Source organism: Plectropomus leopardus, chromosome 18 (genome assembly GCF_008729295.1).
Source record: "Plectropomus leopardus isolate mb chromosome 18, YSFRI_Pleo_2.0, whole genome shotgun sequence".
NCBI lineage: Eukaryota > Metazoa > Chordata > Actinopteri > Perciformes > Serranidae > Plectropomus > Plectropomus leopardus.
This window is the reverse complement of record NC_056480.1, coordinates 36,665-52,551: the sequence shown is the minus strand read 5'-3', so window position 1 is coordinate 52,551 and position 15,887 is coordinate 36,665. Positions and strand designations below refer to the sequence as shown.

Sequence of the window (15,887 nt, the reverse complement as noted above, 5' to 3'; positions counted from 1 at the left end):
TTTGATAATGCATGAATGAATGAATATGAACATTTTGGCAAAATTATGTATCTTTGTTTGATCTTGGAGTTTTCAGCTCAGCTCTTACAATAAGTCAGAAATACATAAATTTGCAACTTTTCAAATGAAGTTTAAAAAAAGAAGAAGAAGCAATTCAGCCATCTTGTGTGCCGTGAATTTACTTATTGATCATCAGTTTTTAATTTTCTCTTAATAAAATCCTCTGCTACATCTGTAACCCTAACCCCTGAATGGTTAGGGTTAGGGTTTGGGGTTAAAGGTGAAGTATGAAAATAAAAACAACATACAAAAACATATTAACTTCCTCTGAACAGCAAATGTTTTTTCTTTCTTTCTCTCTGTAGAGTGTAAGTGCAATCAACAGCCGTCTGAATCTGACAGCAGAGGAAGGTGAGCAGGTTCACCTTTGTGCTTTCAAAAGGGAGTTTTTCTTTGCCTTTAACGTCTCTCTGTTTCTGTATTTTATTTTTCTTTAATTTTCCAGATTCTTGGATTGTAGATCAGTCTCTCCGTTGATATTTTAATGTTATATCACGACTGAAAGTACTCTGAAGGAACTGCCTGCATGTCAGCTCTTATTTGTTGGTCCTTTGTTAAAATATTTGCAACATTTACACTCATCTCACTGTTGATGTCAGGCATCGTCAAGCTTTCACTGATTGCACATTTTGGTCTTTCAGTGTCGGCTGCGGAGAAGACACACACGTTGTTTGGTCGTCCCCGGATGCTGCAGCCTGACCGGAGTTACTGCGTGCTCCACCAGGACGGATTCATCAGCGCCTACAGCCACGACGCCCTGATGCCTCTGTGGAGCTCCTTCACCGTCGATAAACCAGTAAGTTTGTCAATTAAGATTTACAAAATATTGAATATGCATGATTTTAATAAATCTGAGTCCTATAAAGATATACCTGGTGCTAGACAATCATGTTTTGCACCAGGATGGCTTGTGCATGAGCAAACCTGAACCTGAAACCTGAAAAGACCTGCAATGAGAAACTTAAGAGGAAATGACACAGATATATATATAATTTTTAAAAAATGTACCTGAAAAAAAATTTAAAAAGAAAATAAAGTTTGTTTGGTTTTTTTTAAGTGCTTAAAATTGATAATAATTGTCGAGCAAAACATTTTCTTTTCTAGTTTTTTACACATGCAAACTTGATGTTTGCATGTGTAATCTAACTTTGGCTACAGCTGCACAATAATTTCTGTTTTGGCAGCTTATCTGAAAAAGGCCACAACTACAGAAATCTAGCCAACTGTCATCATTTAAAAAGAATTCACTTTTTTTGGGATGTCGCTTTACAGATTTTGAAAAACTGCAGTAAAAGTGCGTTTTGCAAAAACAAATAGGAAAGTAGGAAATCTCTTTGTATTAAATTAAAAAAATATTTGCATCACAACATTTCATCATCTGTGATCAAAAGCAGCAAGTGTTTTATAGATTACCACACGGTGACACTACATGCATGCACCATACTGAACAGTTCTTCTGGCGCAGGATGCACAACTTTCCACAAAGTGAACTGCAGACACACCGGACCTGTGGACCACAAACTGGGAAAGATTTGTGATGGCTTGTGATAATTGGGAGCTGTTACATTTGAATCATGTTAGAATTTGGAAAATCCCAGTAGCAGGTGCTGAGTGTGTGGGAAGACCCCAGCAGGAGCATTTGAATTTTTCTGCTGAAATTGGGTTGTTGTTTCAGATTGTATATTTTGGGGGGTTAGAGGACAATTGAGCCTGGAACTGACCTCAGTTGAGGAGTCCGGGTAAAAAAACAAAATATGTTTGGGTCTGTTGAACCTGTCTGGCTGACAGATGTTTTCCCTGGCAGAATATCAAAGAGACTGTGAGGTGAAGACACGTCCTTCAGCTAAAGGACAGGAAACTACCAGAGATGGAGAGAGGCGGATGCAGTCTATGATTAAACCCTGCAGCAGGGTTTAAACATAATCTTACACTGGAATATTATATATACAGTACTGTGCAAAAGTCTCAGGCCACCATAAACATTGTTATTTTAGCAAGGCTATAATGGGTTCCTATTTCTCAGTTGTCCCTTTACTTAAAATAAAACCAGAACATACAGGAAATATGTATAAAGTATTAAAATTTCAGAAGAAATTAACTTCAATAGGCTAAAGTTGCAAGTATTTAGTGTGACCTCCCTTTCCTCTTAGCATGTCTTGAACTCTCTTGGGCAGACAATATGAGATTTACAATAATAATCTTCTGTATTTACACCAGGTTGCAATCAAGAAATGCCCAAAGCTCAGTATTGATTTTTTGGGCTTCCTTTTGTTGTGGTCGTACAATTACATGTTTCACCGCAAATACTGACTTCAATCCGAAGAGGCCATTTTGTTCTGACATTTTTTTTTGTGTGTGTGTTTTAATGCATTGTTTATGCTCTGTGTATTCTTTGTTTGTATTGTAATAAAGAGACTAGGAGATAAATATATGTATAAATATATATATCTTCATTACAACTATGTTAAAATAACAAATCTATGGTGGCTTACGATATGAGTAAATACAAATTATTGTGGGATTAGACTTGATTAGATACATTTACCAACCTGAAGCGGGTAAAAAGGTTTGTCGCATATGCACAGATATATCAAGAGGACATCATCTTAGTTTGGGAGTCAGCCAAGCCACGAAATCAAAAATAACACCGTAAATCAAATAATATATTTTTAAAAATGACTATAAGTGATGCATCTGAAATCCTGCAAAAGATATCAACCAAAACACCTTTTGTTTCATGGTCGTATTCTCAATGTTGTTGCTGTCTAAAGCAGTTATGTTTTCCATGCTATTTGTGGTAACTGAGGTCAGTCATGTAGATGTTTTAGGTGCGTTCAAGTACAATCTCTCTGGTGCAAGTTATTTCCAGTTAAATCAGATTACATTCCAGAAACCACAGTCTAATCTAGATGATGTTGTATTGTGTTAAGTTTTTTTTTTATCTGGAATTACTGAATTCATTACTCAATTTATTACTAAAAACTTTTCCCAAACCTTTCGTTTTTCCCAATCCTTCAGATGGACTTGGACCCGTTGCCACCAGTGACACCGGACTGCTTGAGGGCTGATGTCCGAGTCCCCCGGAGTCCCCGATGTGATCATTACAACGCTGCTGGGAACCTGACGCATGCCTTCTTGTATCCACCCAGTATGTTTCCGCACCGACCTGATTAAAAAATAACAGAGAGCTTGAAAGTGCACAGTCGTGTAGGCACACACACTCACTGACACACACTTCCTCTGTCTCTCTATCATTTTTTCACACACACTTTTGTGAATCCTCACTTCCACTGAATTTTAGCCTCTATGTCTGTTTTCTCATTGCACAAACAGAAAAGTGTGTTTGTGAGGAGATGAGTGCACATTCTCTGTTACAGGGCCTGTCAGTGTTTCCAGCTTTAAGGGGTTTTTTTGTTTCTTTTAAATCATAACAAACCCTGTCACTGGATAGCAGCACAATTTCACCATAAAATAACAGACGTTTCACCTCCAGCCTGGTCACAGAAGAAACGCCTAATTTAGCAAGAAATACAGTATGACCCCATTCGCTGTAATAGAGACTCAAAATTATATTTAATCCAATTCAGTTTTTTTTTTACGTCATAAGTCCAATCAGCATGAAATTTAGTGGTAGTATTAGTGGTAGTTTATCCCAAACATGAAAAAAAAGACAATCATGAAGTCGGGACAGATATAAAAAATACATCACAAAAGAAGACATGAAAAATGTAAACAATACATCATGAACTGATACACATACCCAAAAATGAGAGGGAAAAAGTACTAAAAGTAAAGTTATTTAATCCCACCCCTTATCCATAATTTAATAATAGTCAATTATTTAGCTTCCACATCAATATAAAGGTATACAATTATTCTCTAGACTAATATAAGATAATATATTATCTTAATTACCAATAATCTTACAAGACATAGATTAATTACAAAAATGTTTTTTAATAAAAATATAAATTCTTACAAATAAACCTTATTCAAAAATACAAAAATGGCTTGACACACAAATCCTCGTTAATGTCCTCTGCAAACAGAACCAATAAAGTCTGCCAACAAGATTGTCCACTATTGAAAAAATGAATGAAATAAATTAGATAAATAAAAAACAATTGAAATCTCCACCTAGAGATGTCTAAATTCAGTTTGAACCAAAATTTCTGCGGCTCAAAATTTGACCAAACATATCTAAATTTAGGTTATAGTTATGCCAATCATTACAAAACTCTCAGGATATGTTTCATAACAAAGTAGAATCACATCTGTAAATGTATTTTTAAATTGGTCAAAAGGGGGGTGAAGCAATTTCCATTTTCATAATTTTGTGATGATGCATATTTTAACATTTTGGGCATTTCCTCTTAAGCCATAACTTCGATTTGTAACAAATTTTCAGTAGATCATCATTGGATCAAGCTTATCAAAGTCTATAAAAAGCTTGTTGATGTCTCACTGGCCTTTAAACATATTGACCAATGAACATTAAAAGGAATGTAGTTTAGATCATAACTAGACTTAATTCATAACTGTTGGGCTAATAATCACCAAATTTGCAATACATGTCCACATAAGTACCTTAAACATAAGTTTCTTTCAAATCTATCTCAAAATGGCACCAAAGTTGCCCAAAAACTGGTATAACAAAAACAGACTATTAATCAGAAATTGTTTGTCCAATCATTACAAAACTTGCAGGTTGACATCTTCTCCTGAACCAATTCAAACAACATCTTCTGTGGATCATTACTTGACCACGCTTATTAAAATTTAACAAAATATATTTGATATCTCATTGTTGTAAACATATTGACCTTCAAACATTCAAAGGGTTTTGGCTCAGCATATAAACAGACCTAACTCCACTATTGTCGGGCCAGTCATCACAAACCCTGCAGGATAAGCCCACATGAGGACCTTAAACATACCCTAAAAGTTTCATTCAATTGTACCACTAGAGGGGCTACAAATGCAAAAAAATGTGCATGCCACAACACAAATCAAAGTATAAATCAGAAATTGTTTGTCCAGTCATTACAAAACTCACAGGATATGCTTTAAAACAATGTTTTAAACATGTGTTTCAAATTATTTTAAGATTGCTTAATAGAGACCGCCACCAGTTTCAAACAAGCGCACTGATCTGCAAAATTTGGCCATAAATCTATGGCAGTTTATCACAACATCACCAAACTTGGTCACACAATTGACCAAGTCAGTGTTGCCAAATAAAGTCAATGTTTCTTGGAGTGTTATCGCCAGAGGAGAAGTCGCACAACATCACTCAGTGGAAATGCAGCCATCTTACAATCCTGTTTCATCATCATTTCAAAAATATGGCTTTAGTTTTGTGCAGACCGGTAATGGGCCTTGTGTTTGGGCCCTGATGCCTGACTCAGAGGTAGGCAGATCAAAAAAAGAGAACACTGCCAAAAAAGGGGCTCATGCAGGCAACACACAGGCTGGAAAGATTCTGTGCAAACACTGTGCATAAGAGGATTATGGTTGTGGGAACAGGTGCACTGGGATGATTGAGAGTTGTGAATGGTGGGAAAGGATTTTCAGGGGGAGCAGAGAGTGACCGGATCTGAAATGAGTGAGAATTGATATGAGTCAGAGAAGGCGGATCAAAAAGGGAAAGTGACTGACTCTGAGCTCTGATTCTTTGATTAAACTGAAGCAAGTCAGTGTTTTTCTTCTCCAGAATCAAGCTGGAAATCTCCTCTCCGTGTCTCTCCCTCTCATCTTAGCAGCTCACATCAACATTGCGGGGGTGTGGCTGTTGATATGGCCTGACCGAAATACTGAAAATTACCCCCCCCCCCACTGAGCTCCGCAGGAACTCTGTCTCACCCCCTTTTCACTTGTGATGCCGGAAGTGAAATGTGTGTTTCTCCAGAACTGAAACGGCTTTGGTTTAGTTTTACTAGTCCTCAGTCTCTCCTTAACATTGAAGTGCAGCAGGTCACAATGACTGAAAACAACATAATTCGCCCTTTAAATAAAAAACAATCGGGACAACAAATAGACTCCAACACATATAAAGATGTATTTTATCAGATAGAAGAGAGCTGACTGGTTTGCTCTGTGGGCTTTTAATGTAAATCCTCTGCGTTTTTCATGAGTGCCTGGATTTCCCTTTTGCCTTGTCATATTTTATAGGATGTTTATCCCATACAGTCATTGAAAAAATAAAAAACATTTTTTAAAAAAAACACGATTTTCAGCAGCTTTTAGCTTCTTGTTTTTAATAAAATTATGATACTTGCAAAAAAGTTCATTGATAGTTGTTGAGGGAAATGAAGCTTGAAATGGTGAGAATGCGTGTATTTTAGTGAAGCTTATAGCAGAGTTTCGGGAGCAGGACCACACCTCTACCGCACCTCAACCGCGCCTCTTCCGGCTTAAATACCCTCCTAACCCGATCTCCCCCTTTCGTTCTCGTTATTCTGCACGAGCGCGTACCGACACACCACGTAGCGTTTCGCTCTCAGTCGGCTGCGGTTCGCTCACTCGCCCCTATTATGGATTCTGTCCCTCTGTCCCCATCGGATGATAACCTTCGGTCGAAGCCGTGACGATGGCCCTCGCCGTCTCCATCTGGCCGTGCAGGCGTCCTCAGGGTCCGACGCCGACAACTTCGCCGCATCGCAACCGGCCGCCGGCCCCTCGGTTGCCTCCATGGTCCATGTTCCACCCGGCTCCTCTCTGCTCACCATCCAGATGTACGGCTCGGCCGATGGTTCCTCTGCATCTCCTGGTCCGCCACCCTCAGCGGAAAGACGAGGACGCGGTCGCCCCCGTGCAGCCCTGCGCCGCTGCGGTTCTCCTACTCCATCGCAGCGGAGGATGGTGACGGCCTCCCGCCGTTGTCTCGACTCTGCCGGCTCGGCGGCCCGATGTCGAGCGAGGCGAGCGCTGGAGCGCACCACGCTCCAGCGAGGTCTCCCGATTGCCGCCGCCTTTGCAGACCGGGGAATAACGTTTCGCAGAACTGACAACAAGCTTATTGACATCCTGACATCCGAGCGCTGCTCTGTCAACATCGGCGCTCTTCCGGGTGACGTCATCGCGGCGGCTCCCGTCGTGCGCCATGACGTCAGCACCTCTGTTAAAGGGCCGGTTCGTCTTCAACCACTTCCGGCGGCCGTGCTGAATAGGAAGCGGGGACATGCTGCCACGGGCGTCTCGAGTCAAGTCTAGTCAAGTCAATTTTATTCGTTGAGCCCATTATCACAAAACATGGTTCGCCTCAGTGGGCTGTGCAGTTTACAACATCCCTCAGCCCTTAGACCCTCACATCACCCAAGGAAAAACTCCCAAAAAAAAAAAAAAAAAAAAAAAAAAAAGTCGCTTTGCCTCGGTCCCACTGGCTGCGGAGGTCAGGTTTGCCTGAGGCGTCTGATGTGTCGTGGCGCCCTCCCACTCCCGCCAGCTCACCTGACCTGGGATTCTCGAAGCTGTGTTGCCTTGACTGTTCTCCCTCCTCAATTTGAGCAGCCCACTCATGTTGGACCGCCTGGCACCGGGATGCCAGCGCCACTTCCTGCTCTTCCTGGCCATCCACAGCAGATCTGTCCCCTTGGGGCACCTGGCACCGGGTGCCGGTGCCCTCTACTGCTCAACCTCAGCAATTGCGGCATTTGTTTCTTGATGGAATTTCTGGCACCAGGATATCGGTGCCCTCGGCCGCGTATGCTCGACAATCGCACCACTTCGCTCTCGCTGGGGCACCCTGCACCGGGATGCTGTTGTCGCCAGTCGTACACCCACAGCTTCCTGGTCTGTTGGGTTGTCGGCGCCCCAGCCGTGCAATCCCAGCCACTGCACCAGTTCGCTCTCGCTGGGGCATCTGGCACCGGGTTGTCAGTGCCCCTCACCGTGCATCCGCACGACCCGCAGCAGCCGGCCTTGGTTGAGACTCCCGCCTACGCCTCCCAACCCGTGTGGGCCGGGGTTGTTGGCACTGGGCTGCCACAGAATTTTCCCTCTCATCCTGTGCACCATGTCGTTTCGTCCACGGTTCTGGTCTCCTTTCCGATCATTTTTCGTCGCGGCGGCCTTTGCCTACTTTCACCCTGGCCACGGCCGATCCTCCCTTCCGCCCTCCTGGCGCTTTCGTCTCTTGTCCATCTCCGGTTCCCTCCGATCTTCGTACCCAGATTCTTGACTTCACCACGTCTCCGGCGGCCATTTCTCCTAGGTCCCGTCGGCCACGGTGGTCAGGTTTGCCCGGGGTCACTCCCACCAGCTCGCATCACCCTGCAACCTCGGCACCAGGATGCCCGCACCCTCGACCGCTCTCCCACCTCCATTTGAGTGGCCCACTCGTGTTTGGCTCATCTGGCACCGTGATGCTGGCCTGTAGTAGAGGGCACTGGCACCGGGCCGCCAGTGCCCTCTACTGCTTAACATCGATGCCTGCAGCGGTTCGCTTTGCTGGGGATTCCGGCATTGGGATGCCATTGCCCCCAGCCGTACATGCTCGGCAGCCGCACCACTTCGCTCTCGCTGGGGCATCTGGCACCGGGGTGCCGCTGCCCCCAGTTGTACGTTCACAGTGACTTCGACAGTTCGCTCTCGTTGGAGCTTCTGGCACCAGATGCCATGCCCCCGGCCGTACGACCTCACCTGCTGCGCCGTTTCTCTCTTCTTGAGGCATCTGGTACCGGGCTACCAGTGCCCTCTACTGCTTGACATCGACGCCTGCAGCAGTTCGCTTTTGCTGGGAAGTCTGGCTTTGGGATGCCATGGCCCCCGGCTGTGCACGCTCGGCAACCACACCACTTCGCTCTCACTGGGGCATCTGGCACCGGGGTGCCGCTGCCCCCAGTCGTACATCCACAGTGACTTTGACGGTTCGCTCTTGTTGGAGCTCCTGGCACCGAGGGGCCGTGCCCCTGGCCGTCCGACCTCGCCTACTGCACCTTTTCTCTCTTCTTGAGGCATCTGGCACTGGGCTGCCGGTGCAGCGGTTCGCTTTTGCTGGGGAGTCTGGCATTGGGATACCATTGCCCCCAGCTGTGCACGCTCGGCAACCAAACCACTTCACTCTCGCTGGGGCATCTGGCACCGGGGTGCCGCTGCCCCCAGTTGATGTTCACAGTGACTTCGACAGTTCGCTCTTGTTGGAGCTTCTGGCACCGAGAGGCCGTGCCCCCGGCCGTATGACGCTTGCCCTTGCCTTCTGCGCCGTTTGTTTCTTCTTGAGGCATCTGGCACCAGGCTGCCAGTGCCCTCTACTGCTTAACATCGACGCCTGCAGCGGTTCGCTTTTGCTTGGGAGTCTGGCTTTGGGATGCCATTGCCCCCAGCTGTGCACGCCTGGCAACCAATCCACTTCGCTCTCACTGGGGCTTCTGGCACCGGGGTGCCGCTGCCCCCAGTTGTACGTTCACAGTGACTTTGACAGTTCGCTCTCGTTGGAGCTTCTGGCACCGAGATGCCGCGTCCCTGGCCGTACGACCTCGCTCACTGCACCGTTTCCCTCTTCTTGAGGCATCTGGCACCAGGCTGCCAGTGCCCTCCATTGCTTAACATTGATGCCTGCAGCGGTTCGCTTTTGCTGGGGAGTCTGGCATTGGGATACTATTGCCCCCGGCTGTGCACGCTCGGCAACCAAACCACTTCACTCTCGCTGGGGCATCTGGCACCGGGGTGCCGCTGCCCCCAGTCGTACGTTCACAGTGACTTCGACAGTTCGCTCTCGTTGGAGCTTCTGGCACCGAGATGCTGTGCCCCTGGCCGTATGACCTCTCCTACTGCGCCGTTTCACTCTTCTTGAGGCATCTGGCACCTGGCTGCCGGTGCCCTCTACTGCTTAACATCGACGCCTGCAGTGGTTCGCTTTTGCTGGGAGTCTGGCATTGGGATGCCATCGCCCCCGGCCGTGCACGCCTGGCAACCGTACCACTTAACTCTCGCTGGGGCATCTGGCACCGGGGTGCTGCTGCCCCCAGTTCTACGTCCAGTGACTTCGACAGTTCGCTCTCCTTGGGGCATCTGGCGCCGAGATGTCGGGGGGCCCCAGACGTACGACATCGGCTACTGCAACGGTTCACTCTCCTGGGGCTTTTGGCACCGGGCTGCCAGTGCCCTCTACTGCTTACCCTCGAAGCCTGCATCCGCATTGTTCCCCGGGGGGCACTTCCTTTCTCATCCGTTGCCTGTCGCTTCTTCTGTCCCGTCGCTCATGGCCTCCGTCTCTCTCGTTGCGCCCAGCCGCGCCGAGCTCTGGTTCTGGCTCCGTCTGCTCGGCGATTGGAACGATTCTCCTTCTTTATGACGATCACCTGTCTCATCCTCAGGACATCAACTTTTTCGATGACGCGGCTCCGTCTGCCGGTTTTGGGGGTTTTTTACGATGAAAGTTGGTTCGTAGGCAAATGGCCCCAAGAGTTGGAAGGAGACTGCCAGGTCACTTTATCTGCTCTCTTTGAGATCTACCCCGTCATCGTCGCCACCACGTTATGGGGCCGTGAATGGAGTCGCCTATCTGTTCTCATCTACTCAGACAATCTCGCAGTAGTTTGACATCATAAATAAAGAAGTTCAGAAGCTTGGCTCCTCATGTAGACGCACACCCGACTCCGGTTCCTCCATATTCGACCTTGTCTTTCAACATCTAAACCCAGCTTTCATGCCCCTGATCTAGAATCTCAGAACACCATCATCAATAGCCTGTCCCCATGCAACTCTCTCTCCATACCGGTCGGCTTGGAATTGTTTCCACAACTTTCACGACATGCATAACATCACTTTTCCTTCATTTGATCTCATCACCTTAACCTGCTTCATCACCCACGGCCATTCTGTCTTGGGAAATTAAAACCCAGACAATCAAAGTCTACCTCAGCGGCATTTCGTTCATCTCTAAACTCCTAACCGGTAGTCATGGCCAGCTCATGGTCATCCCCAGATCACCTCACTACTCAGAGGCCTCTCACGCTAAGAACCAGCCCAAAATCCTCGTAGACTCCCATTAACCACGGATCTGCTGTCACGCTGTATCCACACCATCCGCTCCAGATATAGCATACCTCACGTCAACCAAACTCAAGAGGCAATGTTCATTCTCGCCTTCTTCCGTTTCCTCAGATGCTCAGAATTCACTGCTTCGACCCTTCGATACGATCCACGTCGGCACGCCTGCCTCTCAGACCTTTTTTCTCTAACGACACCATAGTTATTTTTAAAAAGAACCAAAACCAACTAATCTAGCCAACCCACTCCCGTCTTCTACTTTAACATTCAATCAGTTCTAAACGCCTTCCTTATTCTCTCCAATTTTTTACATTTCCGGACATCACAAAGCAAATCCCAAGATGACCCTCTGTTTGCATCTGAATCCGGCCAAGTGGTTACCGGCTTCTGGTTCCACCAACACTTCCGTCAGGTCCCGTCATTGTCAGGCATCTCTCCCATGAATTACTCCGGACATTCTTTCAGAATCGGAGCTGCCACCTCGGCTTCCCGCAGCGGTATACCGGAGCACTTTATTCAGATCATGGGCAGATGGTCCTCCCAAGCTTATCACCGTTACGTCCGTTCCGACCTAAGAGATCTCAAATCGGCTTTTTCCTCTCTCATATAATGCACGCTTTTTTGGGGTCTGTCGTGCCCGGGAGCCACGGCGGATTCCCACCGAAGCTTCCCCACACCGCACTCAACCATCCATTCCAATAATCCAACATCAATGTTTATACCAATTCTACATTCACATCAATAAATTGTTAAAATTAATTCTGATTGATGTGTGGTCCTTGCTAGTGAAGCGGCTGTTTGTCAGTTAATTTGTTTATCCAAGAAACACAGAAACAAAGAAATCAGTTTTAAAAAAACAAAAAAAAACATTTTGCTGACCCAGGTGCATGCTGGTCCTATCTTCCAACCTGTCTTTCTAACCATGAGTGCCCCATATTTCCCAGTTCACTACAACACAAAAAACAAAATACTTATCAGGTGGAAACGTGAACTTGAAATCTCAAGAACACCTTGAGGGAATTTCCTCAAATTCATCACACAAGTCTTATTTTACGAGTTGGTTTTACTTAAAAACATCTAGGAAACCAATTTACTTAAAAAATGTAAAAAGATACAACTGATAATTCTGTAATTTTTACTTAATTTCGTGAAGTTGTTGCAACTTAAAAATGACAAGTGTAATTAAATCAGTCTTTTTAAGTCTTAGCAAATTAAGTAAGCCAAATTTACTGAGCTATATATCTGTATTCTCCAGGTTGCTCCTAACTTCATCATTGGCACTGACATTCAGTCAGGCTAACTTGGTTTTCTGAAATTCCTGAAACTTAGAAAGAACAAGATAATTTCACTTATCATTTTTAAGTTGCACCAACATCAGAAAATTAAGTAAATACAGCAAAACTTCACGAGTAAGATTTATTCACTTTCCTTTTTTAAGGCAATTGGTTTCCAAGATCCATTTAAGTAAAATTTTTAAAGTGGGATTCAAGGATGAACTGGTTAGGGTTTGGTGGTCAAAGGTCTCTGCGTCTTTGCATCCATCTCACTTACGTAAAAACAATGTCTCAAGAACGCTCTGAGGGATACTGGACTGATTTCGTGCCCGATGCGATGATGCAGCAGTGTTTGGTTTCTTAGAAACTGATGTTGAAGTTTAACTGAGCACAACTGCAAAATATTTTCATGCAGATTTAGCCGGAAAACAAAAACCTGCCTTAGATTATCAGTTTAAAAGTTCTGCATATTATTCAAGTTCAGTGATGTTCTTCCTTTTATCATGTTGCCCAAAACTTATTTTATGTTTTTGTGGGTTTTTTTTTTCAGATCTGAACACGACAGCGGAGCAGCAGTACGACGCTCTGACAATGAGCAATGTGGTGCCGATGTACCCCGAGTTTAAGAGTAAGTGACTGTCACAATCACAGCTGTTTATGTACGCGTCACGTACATATAATCAAACAGGGCTGAGAAAAGTCTGCTGTAACCGATTAGTTTGAAGCCACCTAAAAAAAATCAAGACCAGTTTAACCCTTTAATACCTGGATTGACCTCTGTTTTTATTGTGCTGCATTCAAATGCCTTTTACTAACATTTTAACCTCTGAAACTTGAGAAAACTAATTTCATTTCTTCAGACACACAAGGAAAAAAAACACATTATAACTTGGCATTAAAATATCAGTTTTTTGGAAACTGCAAAAAAATATTACAAAACAAAACAAAAAAAGAAGTTGAAGTATAAGGTGCCTAGGAAATTATCTGAAAATGAGCAGGAGACTCTTAGATATGATCAGAAAACAGGGAAAGAGATTAATTAATAATTAATGAATTACAATTAAAGAAAAAAATAGTGCTTTCTTGGTATCATTTTCTTGTTGTTTTTTTTTTTTTTTTTTGCTTTGTTTGTTTGTTTTTTGTTTTGTTTTTTTTTTTACCAAATTTGTTTCTTATTTTTGGGTTATGTTTCTGAAAAGTCAAGCTAATTTGTTTAGGTTGTTAAGTGTACGCTTTATGTAGAATACTATCAACATTTTCCCTCGCTGTCAACTCCTATCAGAATAGTTTGACTTTTTCTAATATCATGTAAACATCCTGACTGGAGAAACTTCCCTGCACAACTTCCCCTTGACTTCTTCTCTCCTCTTGCAGAGATCTGGGATTACTTCCACAGCACACTGTTAAAGAAATACGCCTCAGTTTACAACGGCGTTAACGTGGTGACGGGCCCTGCCTTCGATTTCAACTACGACGGTCGATACGACACTCCAGAGCAGCTCCAAGAGTGAGTTTCAGCCATGATGAATGACGGTATAATCATCACCACATTACAGCTTCCTTTTTTTAAAATAAACAATCTATTTTTTGTTTCACCATTAATATAAAAACACACAGAGACAAAGCAGGAAATGGCTTATTATTATTATTATTATTTTTTTTTATTATGAATATTATAAATAATAATAATAATGATAATAATAACATTTTCTGTGACCTCAATATCTAGTATTCTTATCTCCTGTCATAATTTTTATAGCAAATTTCATGCCAAGTCATTGTCTCCATTGTTTATGAAAGAATTAAATTTGTGTTTTGCTCCCACGAATGGGAGCCATTGAATCAAGCTGTGTTGGGTTTCGATGAATGAGACTGTGTTTTCTTGTTAACTCCAGGTTTGTGTCTGGCACCAACATCTCCATCCCCACACATTACTTTGCCGTGATGACTAGCTGCAGAGACTCGGCCCTGCCTGTGAGCACCTGTGTTGGCGAGCTGCGCACCGTTTCCTTCTTGCTGCCTCACAGACCAGTCAACTTGGAAAGCTGCAAAGTAAGAAACCACAGAGTCCCTTTTAAAATCATGTTTTACTGCCAAATGTGTGTCTTTATACTCACGGCCCTCCTCTTCCCACCACTGTTTACTGTTCCAGATGGATAAACTGAAACTCTTTGTATGACTTATGAACTCCCTCCTGCTGGCAGCCCATCATGCTCCTGAACAAAGCGTCCTCTATTCCTATTTTTTTTAAATTCTCTATTCCTGTGTGTAACAGTGATGATTTTTCCTCTTACTGACCCACGAGGAATAATGAAAGTCATGAAAAGGGAGGCACCACTTTTGTCTTGTTCCCTTTTTCACAGGTTTGAGTTAAAGATCTAAAGCCTGGTATACACCTTGGCAGCGCAATGAGATACGGTACGGTACGGTACGGTACAGTACGGTATGGTACGGTATGGTATGGTACAGTACGGTACGGTATGGTACAGTACGGTACGGTATGATACGATACGATTTTTATTTATTTTATTTAACCTTTATTTATACAGGTAATCTCATTGGGGTCTCAATCTCAAAAGAGACCTGTTTTAAACAACAGAGATACGATACAGTTCAATGAGATATGATGATATGATATGATATGATATGATATGATATGATATGATATGATGATAATGCCTTCTATGTCGCACAGTGAGAGAGGTTCAAGGGTGGCCGTGTGATCAAAGACAGACAGGAATAAATTTCTGACAGTGTCAGAAATTTGGGATCAGAATCTCACTGTGTGATTTCTGTTACAACTCATGTCTACAATCCAACCAATGGAAATGCAGCATGAAATGACAAACTGATGAGCGCTACACTGATAAATGCCAGTAGATGCTGATAACTACTTAGAGCTCTCGTCATAAAACTGACGTGCCAAGTTGTCCTCTTTTCTCCAGCCACGACCACATCTGCATTCTCCTACTCCTCTTTTCACTTTTTTCAACACACATAAATGCCACAGTGGTTCGCTTCTGTGTTGTGTGATCGAGCTACAAAGAGAACGTCTCACTTACAGAGATTAGAACAAATTTATGGCCAGAATTATTTATCAAATGAGGTCATAAAAAGTATTCAGCCTCAGAGAGCCTCATCTGTCTACGCTGCTGTGTGTAATCACACATGAATGGAGCCCTTGTTAAAGCAGAGACAAAAAAGGGTTTCAATTGCAGTTTTGCCAAATGTAGCTTTTTAAATTGCCTGAAATACCACCACATGTGAGCGTCAAAAACTTTTTTCTGATAAATGGGATTCGCAGTTTCAGTTTTTGCAATTTGAGGGTTGATGGAAACCCGTCTAGAGAGTCGACATTTCATGGAATTATCCTTGTGGGGCCGTGACTGTTGATAATGAAGGTTTCTGATAATTTACTCTTCATTCAGATGTTTAATCCAAAAAAACAGCTGATGAGGAGACATTAGAGTTCAATTATCAATAAATCCCAACCAAGGTGAGCACCAACAGTTACAAAGACGGTTCATTTTCGAGAACCGAAAGTAACAGAAAGAAGAAACG

General features: G+C 43.8%; 1 protein-coding gene across 1 annotated transcript in view; it reads left to right on the top strand.

Moving 5' to 3' along the window:
- The window catches only part of LOC121958217 (venom phosphodiesterase 1), a 51,036-nt gene that overhangs the window by 34,681 nt on the left and 468 nt on the right, over positions 1–15,887 (top strand). Inside the window, exons 20-25 of the mRNA XM_042507086.1 lie at positions 366–411; positions 702–856; positions 3,079–3,208; positions 12,877–12,954; positions 13,701–13,833; positions 14,222–14,378. Coding sequence (XP_042363020.1) covers positions 366–411; positions 702–856; positions 3,079–3,208; positions 12,877–12,954; positions 13,701–13,833; positions 14,222–14,378 — 699 coding nt within the window. The remainder of the gene's footprint in view (positions 1–365; positions 412–701; positions 857–3,078; positions 3,209–12,876; positions 12,955–13,700; positions 13,834–14,221; positions 14,379–15,887) is intronic.